Source organism: Leptinotarsa decemlineata, unplaced genomic scaffold (genome assembly GCF_025532065.1).
Source record: "Leptinotarsa decemlineata unplaced genomic scaffold, Ldec_3_MD MMD2_P_RNA_scaffold_5, whole genome shotgun sequence".
Lineage (NCBI taxonomy): Eukaryota > Metazoa > Arthropoda > Insecta > Coleoptera > Chrysomelidae > Leptinotarsa > Leptinotarsa decemlineata.
The window spans coordinates 2,457,888-2,478,730 of record NW_027412532.1 but is presented as its reverse complement, the minus strand read 5'-3'; the positions used below and the strand labels follow the sequence as shown (position 1 = coordinate 2,478,730).

Sequence of the window (20,843 nt, the reverse complement as noted above, 5' to 3'; positions counted from 1 at the left end):
ATTCAAGGAGTGACTGATATTCTATCATTGTAACTGATAAATGTTTAGATTGTTAAAAACAAATACAAAAAGAGAAGAATAGGAGCTAGAATGGACAAGAAGATTCCTGTCAAAGTTTTGAATGACAGGCACTGTTGACGTCTCGTTTTAGCGGGAAGGTTTATGTAATTTTTTTAGTACAGTGGTTTTGAAATGTAAATAATAAAATCAAAAAATGTGTGATGAAAAAATATCAAAGTTTTGTAAAATAATTTCAGAGTTGAAGGATAAATTAAAATGTACAATATGGTATGAAACTTGTTCGTTATCATTCCCAATTCAAATTGTTATAATTATTTTTCAGTCTTGATGTAATACAAGATTCCGCAGAATTGGCGTGTGGACACAAATTTTGCCATGGCTGTTATTCTGAACACAAATCGAAACAGAAACAACCTTCGTGTCCTCTTTGCAAGGCAGTTGTCCGAAGACGCTCAGTGATATATAAAGATGAATTTTCCGATAAACTCAGTTTATATGTTTCTAAAGTTGCTGATATTTTCAAAAAGGCATATGGTTGTGATGGTAGGGTAACCACAGTATGGTCTGCTTATATTATAAAAACTCATAACATCTAACACAATCCGTAGCTAATTGCATTACATTTAGTGTATACAAAATCATCCAGATATATAATAAAAACAGTAGTTGCCTTGATACACTTCCTTGTGGAATATCATGGTCACTATCAATTGCTTCAGATATCATGTTATTCAATTTCAATTTGTGTCTTTCTTCTTGTTATCCATAACAATGCATTTTCTACAATACCAAAAACTAATTTCCTAACAAACCTTAAATCAATTTGTTTTGTTGTAGTCGAAAGAATGGTTTCTCATCCCGCAGCTGTAACCAAAAGAAAAACAAGAAACACTGAGAAAAATATTTCTGAGCATGAAAAACCTTCTACTTCAAAGAACCCTTCTAAAGGATCCAAAGTTATTTCCGAACATGAAAAACCTTCTACTTCAAAGAACTCTTCTAAAAGAAGAATAGTCATTAAAGAATCACTGGTTATTTCTGAACGTAAAAAACCTTCTACTCCAGAGAAGACTTCTAAAGGAGTAATAGTATCATCTCGCAACGATGTCTTTGATAAACTCCGGATTAATGAATCCCCAGATAACTTGTTAGTGAACAGAACAGGTACCAAGAGAATATACCACAACAAAAAGAAACAACAGCAAGAAAAAGAATATACTCACAAGATACTGGACTTCGATGACCACGAGACCAAATATGATGTCTTGAGGTGGTTGAACGATACTAGAAACAAATTTGAGAGGATGACACTAACTCAAAGCTTTGACGTGGAAAATAACGATAACATTTCAACAACCGATCTAGTTTCTGTCTCCCAAGTCAGGCAGAATGAAAGCGTACCCCCTTTAAGGAGCACTAAAAAGTACAGACCGCGAGCTAAGTCTCTGGATATCAGTACAAAGAAAGTGCTAGATACAAGAAACAGAGAGGGAAGTTGCGTCGATGTCGCAGATAATTATGTTATAGAGGATGCCGATACTGAAGAAGAGAAAATTGTGAAGAAAGTTGAAGAAAACGTTTTGTTGAACATCATTGAGGATCGGTATTTGGATAAGTTGGAGAACGAGATACAAAATAAGGTAAGAAAATGCCCCTTTTGGCTTCTCCTTTGTTTTATAAAGAATGGTGAAATTCCAAACAAGTAGAAAATGGTCAACAAGTTATGAAGTCCAACACGATTACTTCTCTCACTCTTTGCGACGCACATTTCACCTACCAAGTTGGCATCATCAGGCATCAGTTCATCTCCCAATGATATCAACTTGGTCGGCGGAATACCAACTGTTATGAGAGGATTGTGATATTCAAATTCAGTTCTAATTCAAAATATATTTTAAAATTTGCAAAAATGGGATATATCATCTCAACTCTCAACCAACAATTTTTTTCCTAACATTAATCTTCAGAATTTTTTTTTTCTTGAAAATAATAAGGTCAATTGTGAAACTACCCCAAAAATCTTCCCCAAGAAGCCCAAAACACCCAACCATCTACGAGCGGTTGGGAGCGAATTGGAAAAATCAAGAAGACTTTAAGGAAGAAGGAGAAGGCTCCAAAGAAACTCAATATTACCGTAAAATCTTCTCAGGCTTCTCAGAAGAAAGACTGTACAGATTCAAGCATAAAAAATTCTGCCCAAAAAGAATCCGTAAGTCTCATGAAAAACCCGAATAGATCACGTAAGCAATATTTGAGAATTTTGTTGCAGCCTATAAATCTAAACAAAATTCAAAGTCCTAGACAAGAAGATCGTGTATCAAGCACAAGTAAGGCTTCAGAAGATAAGGTAAGAATTCACTTTTTGGATCATATTCGAGGGTCACCTTTTATGTTCTCACATTTTTCTGCAATACATTCTTTTTTAAAATATTCGTCACTAGCGACTCGCCCCGGCACCGCACGGGTGCAATGCTGATACTTAATATCCACCTTCCACGCGCCGATGGCCTCCCGGTCGGTACCGCCGCAACCACTAAGTCCCAGCATTTTAAATCTGTAATATCTTCGAAAATATTCATTTAAATTTATATATTGATCTATATTAAATGCACAATATATTGAAGGCACTTAATTGGATAAGGATGATTGATGTATTGCTCAAAATAGCTTCGTAAATAAGCCATTATTTCTCGAGGAACAACAATGGTTATTGTAGGTTATACCTGAAAGTACATTTAGTCCATTTTTTTATCTACTTAGTAGGGTTCAGCTAGCGTTTGAAATGTAAGCGCAAGAATATAAGTTCACTTACGACTTGACATTAAAAATCTCTAAAATTTTTAATGTTTCTTTACTATATTATGCATTTTATATACATATAAACCTTCCTCTTGAATCACTCTGTATATTAAAAAAACCTGAATCAAAATCCGTTGCAAAGTTTCAAAGATCCAAGCATACATAGAGACAGACAGTGGCCCCAACATCTTGTTGAAATGATGAAAATCGGTATCTACGCTTTTTTGGTTTGATGTAATGAAACAAAAAAGTTGGGTGATAAATCAGGAGAACATGAGCAATGAGTCATCAATTCGAATTTTTCCTCTTTCAAATAATCAATCTTTAACAATAATCAATCAACTGGTTTAGTGATCAACTGATTTTTTCCCAAGAAGGGTTGATTGTTTCGAATTTAATAGAATTCTTCTTCAGAGCTCTGTAATGATGAATTTTCATAAACATTTCCATTTTGTGCATTTAACTTGCGTTTCTAACAACTTAACCATGCCATACAACTTGGATACACCATTATACACCCGAAACAAAAATACAGTTCAAACAATGGTCGGCAAAGGAAAAACCAGCTCCAAAAAAAGGAAAAACTGTTTTTTGGTTGGAAAAAGACTGTTTTTTGGGAAAGTCATGGAGTTATTTTAATCGATCATCTTCAAAAAGGAAAAGTCATCACAGGAGCATACTATGCATCATTACTTGCCAAGCTGAAGGCAGAACTTGTGGGAAAACTGCCATATTTGCGGAAAAAGAAAATCCTGTTTCACCAAGACAACACACTGTCTCACACCTCAGCGGTTTTCATGGAGAAATTCCACGAATTACGGTTTGAACTGCTTGACCATCCGTCTAAATCACTAGATCTAACGCCAAGCGACTTTTTTTTGCATCACCTGAAAATTGCGCTCGGAGGACGGAGACTTTTGTCAAATGAAGAGGCACTCCTCTTCAATTATTTTGCAGAAAAAAACGTCAAGTACTATTTGGACGGGTTACAGAGATGGGAGAATTCTGTAGACTTGAAAGGAGACTATTTTGAAAAAAAAAAAAAACTGAAAAAATGCCTTGTATATTTTTCAGGTCAGAAACTTTTAGGGCACCCTCGTATTTCAATTTTACGAGGAATCACGAAATCCTAATTGAATTACTCGTGCAGAAACTTCTTTTCGGATAGTAATTTAATTAAGAATTCATGAGAGTCAACTCATTACGGTGATGGAAGGTGAATTTTTGTGAATATCTTAATGGCACATTTCTGTATCGCCATCTAATGGTCATTAGTGAAAACATAAAAGGTTATCCTCGTAGGAGAAATAGTTTATTTAATTATTAAAAAATCGAACCCAATTTCAGGCTAAGGGTGTTGAGATTCAGAGAAAAATTCCCAAATATTATGATTTGAATGCACTTGAAACGTATATTTGTGAAAACATTGAAATTTTACCAAAAGACGATATTTTTGACGATAGAAACAATGAAGAAGACAGTGATGATAGGTCGAACAAAGAAAATAACGAGAATGTAGTCAATAAGGTTGCAAAAAATGAGAATGTCATTGTACTAGAAAATATTGTTCTGAAAAATAACAGTCTCGACGAGTCTCCAACAAAAGATGTTGAAGATCCTTACTTGCTACCAACGCAAAAACTTGATACCTCTAATAATTCCAAGTCTAAAAATCAGGCTGACAACAATCCATTCATGATGCTCACTCAAAAAATCAGCACAGAAGCCGATGTTGATGACGTATTTTTGAAAGCAACTCAAAAATGCAGGAATCGTTCGAAAGAAATTTATGATTATGTAGATCTAGAAGAACGCTACGAAACGATCGAAGATGTATTCCACACTTTAGATAGTCATTTGAAATTTTGCAAGGAAAAAGTCAGCAGTACCTCCATATCAGATAAATTAGATATTGTCAGTCGTTGTGTGGCAAAATTGCGAGAATTCGTCACAGAAAAAACCCTTGGCAATACCTCCAGAACTATCGAAAATACCTCGTTCCACAACCTTTGTGAAAGAGGTATGCAAACTTCTTTTAACTTGTCGGCTAAGCTAGTACAAACTGAAAATTGTGGAAATATCGACCAAGAAGTACAAACAGAAGATATCGATGAAAAAGCCGATCTAAGTTCTTCAAAGTCTCTTAAAAATGTCGGTCACATCACCCAGAATTCAGAAAAGGCTTTACACACGATCACTTCCGAATCCCAGGCGAATTTTGAAAACGAATCATCTGGTGCTCAAGAAAAGCAAACTGTAGTGGCTGTAACAACCCAAAACAATTGGTTCTCTGCTACATTGGACAATTTTTGTTTCGAAACTCAAGATATTACTAAAGAAAATGATAAACTGAATGTTCAACCGGAGACACAAGCTGAGACTCAGAAAAGATCTGTGACTAACGAGGCCGAAAAAGGATCTGTGATTGACGAGGCTAAAAAGGAATCCGTGACCGATGAGGCTCTTGCTCTGCCTGAAAAAGCTGATAAATCTCAAAAATCAACAATGTCTGTGTTGGTTTGTAGCTTCAGCTCTGAGAAAGCTAATAAAGTAAACCGAAAATTGACGTATCATGACAGTGTCAGTACGAAAAGAACTTTATCTGATAGTGATGAGGAGATTATCATGCCCAAAAGACTTTGCAACAGGTTTATTCGGGATGATTTGTCTGTCGAATTCGACGTCAATACCGAAACGCAAAATACCCAAAACAAGAAAAATGATTTGGAAATGCCTGATAGCGAGGGAGCCGATTTTGAGGTGAGTGTTGTTAATTTTTTCTATATTGGCGAAATACTTTACAAGATTATTCATCTGATTCGAAACTTGTTTCCTGGATTATAAGTATATATCAGACAAGTTGGTAATCAGATTGATTATCTTGAAAGATAATTGAATATGAACTTTTTAGTTTTCTTTCAAAAGTTCAGATAAATTCACAGTATTAGGTGAATAGTAAAATCTTCATGAAATGTGAAATTTGTGCAGAAAACTTACTCCTCAGTTATAATGAAAATATTGTGGAGTACCACACGGCTCTATATTTGGTCCCATTCTCTTCCTGTCATTTATTATTAAACTAGCAAATCTGTTCCTCTTCATGATACATATATTTTCTTGTTTTTCTTGGATAATGAAGAAATGAGAATCAAAACTTGTGGAGACATGAGAACTTTACCAAAAAAGTGAATGGTCATTATATGACAAAAAGTATGAACATCCCTATTTTTGCAAGAGTGTAACTTCAGTCAACTGGAAATATATCCTCACTTGTATTGGTTGGTACCATTCCTTGATGATATTCATACTAGTAACATTCCTCTTGTAATTCTGTTCTGCTTTAGATATATTTCCAGTAAGTTTTGATGACTTCCGAAGTTCTCTCTGTGGAAATAAAATAATTGGCCCTTGAATAGAACCTTGAGGGACTCGTTGTAACTCACAGTTTATGAGTGACAAAAAAAATTGAATTTTACTTTCTATTTATAATTCTTTCTTTTCTCATTACTTCATGAACTGAAGTTTTTACAAATGTTATTCAGGACTATCTGCAGACAGTATTGAAAAAATATGAGGACAATAACGATCTTATCACCACTCCTGAAAAAACCGACGTTTGTCAGAATATTGAGGAAAGAGATGCAGAAGAGAACCCAACCGCCATACCTGTAAAAGATCCCCAACAACTTGAAGATAACATGATGGACTGCAGTGAGATAGTGGCAAGAGTGAACGAGAATATAAACAAAATGAAGCTCGACAATACCTCAAGATCGTCCTACAAAACTGCCTGTCTGAGTACCGAACAACCTATGCAAAATGTTGACTTGGGTTTACACCAAGAACTAGATTTAAAAGAAGAGGAAGATGTAAGAGGTCAGACCGAATCTTCCGACATCATCGGAGAGACTGAGAGCATGGAACCTCTGCCTAAGAGGGCGAGGAAGGCGAACCTCAACGTAGGTTTCGATCAGGGGGAACAAGCTTCTAGTGCTCTCAACTTACTTGGCATAGCGAACAGCGAAAACAGGAAAGAAACGGTTTGTCAAGAGTTGGACGACAGTTTAGATGATGCGGAGCTTGCGAATATTCAAATATCGGAGGAAAATAGATTGCATGACAACACCAAAGAGCAAGGAGAAGAGCGCGTTGTGGAGATGAACGATGAAACTCTAGGCGCTCAGTTCAATGAAGAAGACTTATTTTCCGATGATGATATCGTTGAAACCACTCCTCAGAAAGAGAGCAGTCTTTTGGAGAAAAGGTAAATATATTCAGCTATTCTACAGGTAACAACAAAAGTCACAATAGTGATAATAAAGTCATAATGAAGCTGTATAGATGGCATCAATGTATATGAGCATGTACCTCTTTATTTGTTCAGAATTAACCGTCCTATTCATCTCATATTCAAAAGATAGGTATCAATTAGTGGTAAGGAGATTTAAAAAAAAACTGCTACTATGAAAAGTGTACCACAGGGCTCAATTCTTGGTCCCTTTTAATTTCTGATCTATGCCGATTATTTTTCTAAAATTATACCAAATGATATGTTGCTGACTGTATGTCTGCTTTGGGAGCTGATACCATTGAATTTACTGATGAATCAGATAAAAGGAACAAATGACTTATTTAAAACTGACTGCAGCTGCAGAAAAAACTGTTACAGTGCAAGGAGAACCACAGGATTCTTTGTTATTCCTGATCTATGTTGATGATTTTTCTAAAAGTATGCCAAATGTTATGTTGTGCTGAGTTGTCATGATGTAATCAAAACGGACTGCAGCTGCTAGTTTCAGAGCGAGCATCTAGAATCACTTTAATCCCAATTAAATGGACACAGTTACATCTGTGTCTCAGTAAAATATCTTAGAGATCGTATCATGTCAATTGGAAGTTCGAGAATATATTATTTTACCCATGTTCAATCAATAATTCTCTATGGGATCATTTTTTCCCATGGTCCAGTCCACTCTTAAAATATTTGTAAGGCAAAAAATTATAATTAGTTGTGTGATGATACTTTATCATACAGCATCTTCTAAAAAAATACAATATACCTGTACCATGTTAATTTTCACTTAACAGGACAAGAGTAATTTTTCAAATAACTGTAGTTCAAATTTTTAAGGAAATTATTGATTGAGTAAGATCGCTTTCAATTACTGGCATGAAAAACATTTCCTTGATGCCCTTTATTATATTATTTCTAAAAGAATAACTCTCTCTCTCTCTCTCTCTGTTTAAAATCTGTTTTTCCATTAATCAGCTCTCTCATTATAGACCATTTCATATTGTTACGTTTTCCCTGTGGGTTAGCCAGTAATTGACTATACTGTACAATAATCAAAATTAACTTAATTTCACTGTTAATACAACCAAACACTAACTAAAACTTGAACCAATATTCGAATGTCCCGCACTGTGCCGTACCGCACTGTCACTTAAACTTGACTATATCGATATGCTCGTGGGTAGCGTTTATATATGGCAATCGAAGCGGTAGAGAATTCGCCGGAATTCTATCGAAACGACGCAAACATCGAACAACCGCGAAACGCCGGCTGGGCTGCCCGCGATCTTGGTCACGTCACAATTGATTTACGAGGGCCAGCGGCGGCCGGCGTTATTATTTTTTTGGGGGATGATTCACAACAATATTGTATAATTGCAGGTCTCAGCGTATACCCGCTTACAATTTATCGTTTCCTCCACCGAGTTTGCTCACATCTGATGACGTTATTGAAAACTTCAACTTTGACTTTGCTCCACTTCCTCCCCCTCCCGATTTCCAAGACACACCCCAAGAGGCCGATAAAGATGACACTGACCCAAGCCACATCACCATCATAGAATTGGAACAGACGCTTAAGGGCACTGCTCAGTCTCTAACCCCCGACGGGTTGCTGAATTATGAAAACAAGGAAACGGGATCCCACTTGAACAAATCTCTAGTGAAATCTGATTTGTTTGGGAAAGGCAGCTTTCATTCCACACCGCAGAGAGCAACTCCATTAGATATTCAAACCAAGCGCATCAGCAGCACTCAGCTGAGTCAGGCGAGCAACCTCAGCTGCACTCTGTCCCCCATAACTGGTGTCAGGAGTGTGATAGAGCGAGCGCAAACATCGACACACACTCCTCTAATGATTTCTAATCATTCCGCTCGCAAGCAGACCATCATGACTAGCACACCGAAGCAGAAGAGCATGTGGAATTACGTCAAGTCGCAGAATTCTGATTGTGAACCTGCCAGAAGCAAACCTTGCATTGCTTGTTCTAGACTCAGTAAAGATAAGACACAGTCCATCTCACTGTTGACGAATAAGAAGTTGGCGACGTACAGTCAGGTGTTTGATAAGTGTGTTACGCACATGATTGTCACCGTAACGGAAAAAAATTGGATCAAGGATTACACGATGAAGTTCGTTGCGGGGGTGGCTGCGGGGATTTGGATTTTGAACTTCGAGTGGGTACAGGAGTGTCTCAACAGCAATTCCATTGTTCCAGAGGTAATTATATAGACTTATCTTCATTTTTGTACGAATAGTTACGGAAAATTTCAGGAAAAAACTGTTATAATCAAAATATAGCTAGAGGACTCCCAAGTCACGTGACAACGATCATCAAACAAATCGCATGACGTCACTGTCAAAGGCTATATTGATCGATTAATATTGTTTTATAGTTTTTTGAAATGAAAGTGGTTATCTATAGCTGCCTTGTATTGAAAACTGCAGTGGGAGACAGAGGACGAATGTCATTTGACGGTCCATGTCAAAGTATGGCAGCTAGAGACGACTGAGTCATCTGTCGATCTCATAGATGGCGCTTTATGAAGCAGCAATGATGTACTTGTTCATTTTATTTTATTTATTCGAAACATGTCATGTTAGGTTTCTTAGAATTATTTATTTTTTTTTTGTAATAGGAACCTTACGAAGTTTTGGATGATACTGGTATGCCTGGTCCAAAAACTGCTAGGTTGACAAGAAAAGAAAATCCCTTGCTGAAAGGTTTCATTTTTTATTGCGCTAATTCATTATTTTCTACTAGCAAAGCGGATGTAGAGGTAAGTTTTATTTTTATCTGGTTCAATATTTGTTTGTCTTTCAAAAAAAGCATATAAAGGAAGTATACACAGGGTGTTGATCGCTTTTAAGGAGTCGTTGACAACTGAAGAACTTATTCTGTCATTTGATAACCAAGGGGATGAACATTTCCTAATGATGTTTGGTGTTTTTTGTATTGTGTGAAGAACTGAAACATTTGGTTTGGTTTTATCTACAAAAATAAAATCCTGAACAATATTTTCCATCTTTATAAACAAATCACAGCACACATTGAATATTTATATATTTTTTTCTCCAATTTGATCTTCTATCACTCAGGGGAAAGTTTTTCTTGAACTGTCTGTGAATATTTGTATTTCAGGAGGTTATCAAAATGTTGGGAGGGAAAGTCGTTTCAACTCTTGAGAAATTGTCTGAAAAAGATGGGAAAATTGGTTTGATAATCACTGAGGGAAGGTCTACACAAGATTTTGAGGTTTATGAAAGTAAGTGAATTATCGTTTAAAATATTATTCGTAACAAAGTAGCTTTTCTAGCTTGGCTTGAAACGTACAAAACCGTCACGGTTGACATAGAATGGCTCAGCAAATCCGTGGGAAGGTACAAATTGCTGAGTATTCGTCCATACATTTGGTGCTCCGATGATCACCTGGACGATTTGGGATACCCACCAAATTTAACAGAAGCGGTGCAGTCGTCTTCATCAGAACAGTATTAAGTTCAAAGAACTTATGCATAATTTAAGATTACAATGTGATTTATTTTTAAGAAATGTTTATTGTATGTTGCATTTACATAAAAAATATAGTTCTGTTCTTATTTTTATATATTTTTTGTAATAAATGTCCTCTGGTTTTGTCATGTTGTTTCAATGATTTGATATTGAACGAAGTCCACCATTATAATGGTTTTTCGAAATAGTCTTCATCTACATTAAATATGGGAAAATTGGTGTTTGATAATAATTACTGCACTGCACTGATCACTACCCAATATTAAAATCTAATAATCTTTTGATACGCCTATGCTCCAAAGTGTATATCGTTATTGCGCATGTGTATCACACATTTTTAAATTTGCGTGAACTGTTGCGTCTCTAGTATCACAGAATTTCTATTGTGGTTATGTTTTGTTGATTCCCGATAAAAAAGTTATTCGCTATCTCTGCTCGATGGATTCTGATCCAGAAGAGAGAACAAATCACTTTTGGCGAGAATGACGAATCTGGAATACGATTAGTGCCAAAGATACCTTTCAAAACAAAAGTGTAAATAAGTCGTTGGTTAATACACAACCAATAAAAGACGGTAGTCTCATTTCAGAGTCTAAAGACAACAACTAACAACCTTGAACAAATGAATGAGTGTAATTGTTGACAGTTCTTAAAATAGGCGATATCTTAAATTCATCGATAAGTCTACCGATTGTTACTATGAATTCACGTATTGGTCCGTTTGAAGATTTAGCGTTTCTCTTTTGGGTAAATCTACTGTTGAATTTGATAACTTGTCCAACGATTTTTCAGTGAAATTCACATTGAAAAACAATGTTTTCTGCGAAAGATATGTTTATCATGAGAAATTAACCTTTTTTGGTAATATCAATGATCTACGCTTTTTAGTCTCGGTTGCATTTACTATTTTCAGTATAGGCTATGGATTGGTTGTAGGTCAGTTTTGGTTTCATCTGGTGTTAAAAACCATACGCTCACAATTGGTTTTTCGGAAATTCAATTTTGATGATGTTGAAAATACAGATGTATCTTTCATCGTTTTTAATCAAGCTGAAGAGTAAATTCATTTGTATCGAAATTGTCAATTATTTGGCTGCTCATCTGCTCAAGACGAAAGATGCTGCCTCTAGACATGAAACCCTAAAAATTCAACGATAGTGAGCTACTATGAATATGATTCATGAAAGTGAATTAAATACTGTTCCTTGAATGAATTTCAGTGAATGAGTGTAACTTGATGGCTTAATGCGCCTCAATGGAAGCAAAATCCATTAACATAGAGAACGAGTGTGTATTATGTAAAAGATTATTTGAACATAAATTTCAGTATTTTCTTTGCGTTCGAATACTTCCAACTTCCTCGGATAAATGTCAACTGCCATCTTCCTATAATTTGCGCATCCTCTATGGGAGGTCGCTTTGTTTGATCTAAAATCAAAATCCCGAGAAACAAAATGGTGTATTTATAGACGATTGATTAGCTATGCATTTTCAAACAAAAGTGCATACAAAAGTGCTTTATTAGCAAAATCATTTGCTAGCAAAAGACAATGTATGTGGAACGTGTACGACCGAATAAAACGCTTATCCTGTGAATTTTCGAAGACTAATCGTGGGAGGCACGATATTCTAAACACATGAAAAACGTAAATACACATTGGCTATCTTTAAGTTGCCCTATTTTCAATTAAAAATTCCGAGTTCAACTTCTCGGTGGCCCAGTGAGTGTTGAGAAGACAAGAGATTTGTTGTTTTATTACATAACTTTCAGTTGTTTATACTTTTGATAACCTTGTTCCAGTTACAAAGAGCAATATTTTTTAAGAAAAACAGCGCCTTCACATGATCGTTTTGGATTGCTACGATTTTTTGTGAGGGTTGATTTACTTCCCGATCCTAAGTCATAAGTTTCAACTCCTAATAATTGTATTTTTCATCTGTTAAAACTAAAAACTCCTGCACATAGATATCAGTAAGTATATAGGTATACTATATCTTGCGAATAAATGCTGCTACTACAGGTTAATGATCCAAATGCTTATGACTTATATGGTTTGAGACTGGTGGATGAATCCATCCTAAGTTGCCTATCTGGGTTTGAGAACTTTCAGACCAACAAAAATTTTTGTGGATGAGAAATGTTAAGAAATTTTCGAAAAAAAAATTATTCTGAAAATTTGACTATTTACTAATTCAAGACGATCGTGGAAAGAAGCTACATTTCTCAAAAAAATATTGTTCGAGAGATATTTTCACTGAATATAGAGACGTGTTCATTTTTAGGCTACTTTTTGGGAGACAAGAACCAGATAAAGCATTAGCGATGAATGTTAACCTATGGCGCTGGAAATGCGGGGTGGGATTGTCGAATCGCTAATTTAGCAAATTGTGTTTTTGCATTATGAAGGTGAAGGAGATGGTAGGAGGGTGTTGTGTATGTTCTGATGAAAGAGGCTGGTCTGAAAACCCACTTGTTTACTGTGATGGACAATCTTGCACTGTAGCTGTTCACCAAGGTATTTATTTGTAGCCATCTACTAATGTATACGAGAATGTAGGATTACGATAGTTTTTTACAGTTCTATACATTTATATTCACACTTGCAACATTTAAACCTAAGTTTGTGTTTGATTCCATAATAATGAAGTTGTAGTGGTTGAAAAATATATTGCGAATGGAAGTGGCCTCAAAACAATACCCTGAGGTACTACAATATAAGTTGCCGGTATTTTAGACAAACTAGGTTATTTAGCAACAATGAATTGGGTTCAGTTTTAATAGTTTTACAAGATTCTACAAATATCAGATCGTTAACATTACTGAAACTTTATCTAATTAAATTATGAATTGAATATAAATACAGACAAGTACAATAATGAATCGATATTAAGTAAAATAATTAACTGTATTACATGAACAAGAAAAGCGATTCAATCCCAAAAAACTAATTGCATACGAGGTCTGTTAAAAAGAAGGTGAATTTTAATTTTTCTCAAAAAATATTCATTTATTCATCATTTTTGTTCTGTCCCCTATGCCAGCGTTCTGATATGCACTTTTTGGTATGTCCTTGAACTCTCTTAGCTATTCCATTTTTATCTCAATAGTCACAAAACGCCATCCTTTCATGGGTCTCTTCAATCTTGGGAACAGGAAAAAGTCGCAGGGGCCAAATCTGGTGAATACGGTGGCTGTTTTTGCATTATGAAGGTGAAGGAGATGGTAGGAAGGTGTTGTGTTTGTTCCGATGAAAGAGGCTGGTTTGAAAACCCACTTGTTTACTGTGATGGACAATCGTGCACTGTAGCTGTTCACCAAGGTATTTATTCGTAGCCACCTACTAATGTATACGAGAATGCAGGAATAAGATAGTTTTTTTCTACAGTTCTATAAACTTTTATTTACACTTGGAAGGGTATCAGAGTATTATGGCCTGCAGATATTCTAGCAACCTTTGAACAAAAGTTCGTATTTGATTTCACAATAATGAAGTTGTAATTGTTGAAAAATATACATTGCGAACAGAAGTGGCCTCAAAACAATACCCTGAGGTACTTCAATATTGATGGCATTGTAGACATAAATTAATTGGAGATGATTCAACTCATCAAGATTTTGGAGCTGTCTTTCAGAAGCTCATACAAGTAATGTATATAAATTGTTATTTAGGGCAAATTCTTAGCAACAAGGAATTATTGAGTTCAGTTTTGTTAGAACCAACTGATGAAAAAGCATTGGATGAAGATATACAGTGCGTTTCTTTAATGTTCCCCCCTTATATTTTTTTGAACGGGTCTACTAAAAAAATTGAAATTTGGGACAATGAATGCATAAATACTTTATTTTGAAGTGAAATTGACAGATAAAACTTTCAAGATGGCTACTGGGCGCAAGTTCAGTTCAGAAGATGCTCGAAATGGTTGCCTTGAACTTCTTGACATATGAACAGCCTTTTCGAACACAGTAACGTCAATATCTCTACAAATATTTATTAATCTCTGCCCTATATCCAATATTGAAGCAGTTTCGTAAACCCTTTGCTTCAAATAGCCCCATAAAAAAAGTCCAAAGGTGTCAAATCTTGCGTGCGGCCTGGCCATTCTGTACGACCTCGACGGCCAATCCAACGACCGGGAAAATTAGTATCCAAATAGTTTCTTACTTTTCTGGAGTAATGTGGCGGTGCTCCATCTTGTTGGAATACAATATCTACATCAAATTCATTAGGATTCGCTTCGACAATTTCAGTGATGAGAGGGTCAACAGTAGTTTCCAGCATATTCAAATACAGTTCCCCTGTTACATTTTGATCAATAAATAGAGGTCCTACAATATGGTTTCCCAATATTCTTGCCCAAACGTTAATTTTTTCTGGATATTGGGTATGTGTTTCCCGGAAAACGTGAGGGATGGTGTCACTTCAATTTTTTATGAACAAAAAATAACTTAACAAATCTTTTCGGGTTGTTGAAATGGCCATATGTATTTGTCTTCAGGGTATTATTAGATGTACCGCCATTTTGTAGTAGGTGAAGATATTGATTTCAAAATGATGTGTTACAACCCCCCCCCTTTCCATTTAATTTTTTTCGCAGATGGCGCCCAGTCGCGATTTTTAAAGTTTTATCTGTCAATTTCACTTCAAAATAAAGTATTCATGCATTAATTTCATTACCCCAAATTTCAGTTTTTTGAGTTGATCCGTTCAAAAAATAAAAGGGGGGACATTAAAGAAATGCAAGGTATTTCAAAACCGACTTGTAATTTGGTCTCCATAATTCATTAATTCACAGGTAAGTCCCAATTTGTTTACAAGATTCTGCAAATATCAGATCGTTAACATTACTTTAAGGTTATATAATCGAATTATGAATTGAATATACATTTAGACAATTTCTCAAAAAACATATATTTACTCATTAATTTATATTTTACCCCCTTCAAAGTAGTCCCCCACCTGTGCCAGCGTTTGTTTCAATCCTTGAAACAATTTTAAAACGCACTTTTTGGTATGTCTATGAGCGTTCTCAACGTTTCATTTTTTACTCCTCAATCGTTGCAAAGCGACGTTCTTTCATGGGTATCTTCAATCTTGGGAACAGAAAAAAGTCGCAGGGGAGTAAATCTGGTGAATACGTTGGCCGAGGCATGATTACGGTGTTGTTTTTGGTCAAAAAATCACGAACAAGTAATGACGAGTGAGCAGGTGGTATATAGTGATGCAAAAGCCATGAATTGTGTTTCCACAACAACCGACGTGTTCTTTGTATTGCTTCTCGCAATCAGCACACAACTTCAAAGATAATACTGCTACTTACTGACCGTACGACCATGTGGCAAGAACTTCTAATGCACTACGCCACATTAATCGAAAAAAAACGATGCTATGCGACGTTGTTTTCTGTCAAAATTCAGCGATTTTAGAACGAATTTTGCTGCCACATGCTTCATGCTCAAAATTTTCAAAAAAATCGCTAGGCATGAGCCAACCGATATGCCGACATCCTCAGCAACTTGTCTAATAGAGACGATTCTCCATAAGAATTTTCTTCACACGATAATACAGTCCAATTTTAGTGGACTGTAATATCGGACAAAAATTATCGCGGCTTAGGTGGTTGCAACTTTTATAACTATAAGGGAATCGGAAAGGAAGGAGCTGTTGCATTACCGACGATAGGAGAAACAACTATACCTTAATTCAAAAAATAAATTCTATTTGAGAAAAATCCATAGGCGTTTTCTTATTAAAAAATGTCGAAGTCAATTCCCGTACCCAGGCCACTGTTAGGTTTGAAAACTTTCGTCAACTGCCAGTGCTTACAAATATTAGTAAAATATCCCAAATGATTTCGGAAATATTGAATAATTCCCCCCTTTTTTTTAAACTTGAACACCTCGTATTTTCGTAACGGAGCATTTTTGAACCGTTTCATGTAGGCTTACACCCTTGAGTATTCTCGTATAATTGAAGAACATCCTGTATAGTATACAGTTATTCTAACAACCCCCTCCCTCCTCACATGAAGCAAGTGAGGAAATATTAGCATTATATGTAGTCAACGGAACAACTCAAATTCATATGAAACTTTTATATCTCTATTATGAAATGATACATATTCTTCAAAGAAGAACTTTAATTCTCTTGATATTTAAAGAACTGAAGATTCCATTTTGTACTGGAAAACAATTACTTACCGTCATGATTACAATATAGATTGGAAGGGTGTTTTTTTACCACGTATACACCGCCCCCATTTGCTTTCAGGATCCTGGCGACGGAACATCTTGTATATGAGTAGTGCGAACTAACCTTCATTTTAGCATGGTAGTCGGTTGGCTTGAGATCTGGGGAGTTTGGTGGGTGAGACTAACATTCCGATGATCTTTTTTGGTGGGTTTTCGCCTCTGGGAAGTGCCTAGGTGGCTTATCGGTGTCGAATCACTGACCTGAAGGTGTTTGTTCTCGTAGAGGATCCACTTTTTATCACACGTGACGATCCGATCCAAAAAAGGATCGTTGAATACAAGTAAAGAAGAATAGACCTCGAAATATGACAAATTCGGTTGATTGTTCAAATCGTGGGGCAGCCACTTTTCGTTTTGAACCATCAAAAACTGCATGGGAGCTGACGTCTAGTTCTTCCGCCATTCCACCCACCGTTTGTGATGGGTCAGTCTCCACCGAGGTCCTCAAATCCTTGTCCTGGATTACAGTAGGTCGACCACTTCGAGCCTCGTCTTCGAGGCTAAAATCTCCGGAACGATATGTCGCAAACCAATGTCGAACATTAACACTGTCATTGCCAAATGCCTGAATCATTTTTGGTCTGTTTCGGCAGCGCTTTAGTCCAATTTGAGTTCGTAGAGAAAAATGGCCGAAATTCGCGTAACGACTTCTGAAAAGAGTAAAAAAAAATAATTTTGGAAAAAAATGAACAGCATCAATGTGTAGTGTACATAATTCTCTCCGGATCAGTATATACCATTACATGTGTTGGGTTTTATATGTGTATAATATTCTTCATTACGGTTTTCATGTTTTTCAGATTGCGGAAGGTAAAAATACCCAAAGATAGTCGATAAATCAATTTTTATAATGAGAAATATTTTTCTAATTTCATTCAAATCTTCTATTTCCGTGTTTTCCGAAATTTTAAAGTTTTATCATCTCCTTTGTGTCTATCTGTAATAGAAAACACCCTGTATATTTAGCTACGAACCGCTTTTCAGTGATGCGCCCACGATTAAAGTGCAGAAAACCTGTCCAGTTGTCTTATGCATTGCTTTTTAAAATCTAATTTCGGTCAAATCTTCCATTTCCGTGTTTTCTGAAATTTTAAAGGTTCATCATCTCCTTCGTGTCTATTTGTAGTAGAAAACACCCTGTATTTTTGGCTACAAACCGCTTTTCATTGATTCGGCCACAATAAAACTGCAGAATCCCCGTCCAATTGTATCTAGCACTGTTTTCAAAATCTAATTTCGTTCAAGTCTTCCATTTCCGTATTTTCTGAAATTTTAAGGTTTTATCACCTCCTTTATGCCTGTTTGTAGTAGGAAACACCCTATATATTTGGCTACAAACTGCTTTTCAGTGGTGCGGCCACGATAGAAGTGCAGAAAATCCGTCCAGTTGTCTTTTGCATTGCTTTTTAAAATCTAATTTCGGTCAAATCTTCCATTTCCGTGTTTTCTGAAATTTCAAAGTCTCATCATTTCCTTTGTGTCTATTTGTAGTAGAAAACACCTTGTATATTTGGCTACACACCGCTTTTTATTGTTTCGGCCACGATAAAACTGCCGAAAACCCGTCCAATTGTGTCTAGCACTATTTTCAAAATCTAATTTCGTTAAAATCTTCCATTTCCGTGTTTTCTGAAATTTTAAAGTCTCATCATTTCCTTCGTGTCTATTTGAAGTAGAATACACCCTGTAAATTTGGCTACACACCGCTTTTCATTGATTCGGTCACGATGAAACTACAGAAAACCCGCCCAATTGTGTCTAGCATTGTTTTCAAAATCTAATTTCGTTCAAATCTTCCATTTCCGTGTTTTCTGAAATTTTAAAGTTTCATAATTTCCTTCGAGTCTATTTGAAGTAGAAAACACCCTGTAAATTTGGCTACACACCGCTTTTCATTGATTCGGTCACGATGAAACTACAGAAAACCCGCCCAATTGTGTCTAGCATTGTTTTCAAAATCTAATTTCGTTCAAATCTTCCATTTCCGTGTTTTCTGAAATTTTAAAGTCTCATAATTTCCTTCGAGTCTATTTGAAGTAGAAAACACCCTGTATATTTGGCTACACGCCGCTTTTCATTGATTCGGTCACGATGAAACTACAGAAAACCCGTCCAATTGTGTCTAGCATTGCTTTTTAAAATCTAATTTCGGCCAAATCTTTCATTTTCGTGTTTCCTGAAATTTCAAAGGTTTATCATCTCCTTCGTGTCTATTTGTAGTAGAAAACACCCTGTATATTTGGCTACAAACCGCTTTTCATTGTTTTTAAAATCTAATTTCGTTCAAATCTTCCATTTCCGTGTTTTCTGAAATTTCAAAGTCTCATCATTTCCTTCGTGTCTATTTGTAGTAGAAAACACCCTGTATATTTGGCTACACACCGCTTTTCATTGATTCGGATACGATAAAACTGTAGAAAACCTGTCCAATTATGTCTAGCACTGTTTTCAAAATCTAATTTCGGTCAAATCTTCCATTTTCGTGTTTTCTGAAATTTTAAAGTCTCATTTCCTTCGTATCTATTTGTAGTAGAAAACACCCTGTATTTTTGGCTACAAACCGCTTTTCATTGATTCGGCCACGATGAAACTACAGAAAACCCGTCCAATTGTGTCTAGCACTGTTTTCAAGATATAATTTCGGTCTCAAATATTCCATTTCCGTATTTAATGAAATTTTAAGGTTTCATCACCCCTTTCATGTCTGTTTGTAGTAGAAAACACCCGGTACATTTGGCTACAAACCGCTTTTCATTGATTTGGTCACGATTAACGTGTCTCTTGCATTGCTTTTCAAAATCTTCCATTTTCGTGTTTGTTTTCTGAAATTTCAGTTTCATCATCTCCTTCGTGTCTATCTGTAATAGGAAACACCCTGTATATTTGTCTACAAACCGCTTTTCATTGATGCGGCCACGATTAAAGTGCAGAAAACCCGTCCGATTGTGTCTTGCATTGCTTTCAAAATCCAATTTAATATTACTGAGAAGAGCATTATCTCAGGTACGGCAATGAATGGAGGGTAAACATTACAAGGGATGAAGTTTATGTCGAGCCCCTACTTCAGAACCTCTTCTAGGTAAAGCGTACGCAACGTGCTCATAAATAATTTTGTTGTGATTCGGGATTTTTTCAAATATCCTCAACGTTAACAGTTGATAAAGTTGATGCTTTGTAATTTACAAGGTTTTTGCATATTTAACAGTGTATCAATCGAGAGATTGAGGTTAGTTTCGAAGCGATTAACTTTTGAATAACAATAATTTGCATTTTAAAGGCTCCGTTTTGAACGGTTGGAAAATAGTTGGTTTGGAAGTTGTGAACAGTTTTGTTTTTATGACGAGTTGTTTGTATTTGTGTCCGGTTATAACTGTGAGAGTTGAAGTGTAGTGAAATGTAGACATTGTCAAACTTTTTCAACTTTGAGGATAATTTATAAGAGTGAATAGGTACAGACTTCCATCTGCACGAAAATTTAGGTAAACAACATATTTGCATTATATCAATCAGCTCCAAGTACCCCAAATACATTCTTATTGTGGGAAAGAAATTTTTTGGCTTTCTACTCTATTAAAAAATGCGTAGATCATGTAAGGAAGTAACTCTCAGACATAAACTGGAAGAAAAAAACCCTCTCAAAACAGCTATTTTCATATAAACATTGAATTACACGAAACAAATATTTTTATATGAACGCTGAATTATCCGAAAAACATTTTTTTTCTATTCCGTTTGTATTTCAAATATTCGTAATGGAATCGAATCAGATATCATTCACAGGATTCCTACACAATGTAATTAATGAAAGAAGGAAAATTTCACTCACATCCTCACTGCTGGACATCCGATATTTTGCCGTTAGACACTTGTTTATCGGCTCTTCAGTAGCAAGTACGGATAACATAAGAAAAAAAATCTATTCGTTCATAATTACGATTTTTTGTCACCCATGTTGGAATTGAAGGGC

General features: G+C 35.8%; 2 protein-coding genes across 11 annotated transcripts in view; both read left to right on the top strand.

Moving 5' to 3' along the window:
• Nucleotides 1-124: 124 nt before the first annotated feature.
• LOC111502085 (uncharacterized) lies at nucleotides 125-10,752 on the top strand. The gene is made up of 10 exons (XM_074186772.1): nucleotides 125-288; nucleotides 344-564; nucleotides 859-1,661; nucleotides 2,027-2,368; nucleotides 4,168-5,580; nucleotides 6,363-7,084; nucleotides 8,495-9,332; nucleotides 9,752-9,892; nucleotides 10,255-10,378; nucleotides 10,430-10,752. The coding sequence occupies exons 1-10, from the start codon at nucleotides 215-217 to the stop codon at nucleotides 10,609-10,611; spliced, it is 4,860 nt and encodes a 1,619-aa protein (XP_074042873.1). The 5' UTR covers nucleotides 125-214; the 3' UTR covers nucleotides 10,612-10,752.
• Nucleotides 10,753-12,021: 1,269 nt separating this feature from the next.
• Alh (coiled coil domain containing protein Alhambra) overlaps nucleotides 12,022-20,843 on the top strand; it is a 50,882-nt gene continuing 42,060 nt past the window's right edge. For 4 of the 10 annotated variants that reach the window (XR_012464068.1, XM_074169225.1, XM_074169226.1 and 1 more), the window contains exons 1-2: nucleotides 12,986-13,142; nucleotides 13,735-13,946. Coding sequence is in view for 9 of the 10 variants with exons in the window: in XM_074169225.1 (XP_074025326.1) it covers nucleotides 13,832-13,946 (115 nt within the window). In the remaining variant the exon portion in view is untranslated. Of the gene's footprint in view, nucleotides 12,348-12,445; nucleotides 12,599-12,909; nucleotides 13,143-13,734; nucleotides 13,947-20,843 lie in introns of those variants that run through there. The other 6 variants (XM_074169228.1, XM_023156050.2, XM_023156049.2 and 3 more) reach the window with 5 other exon arrangements.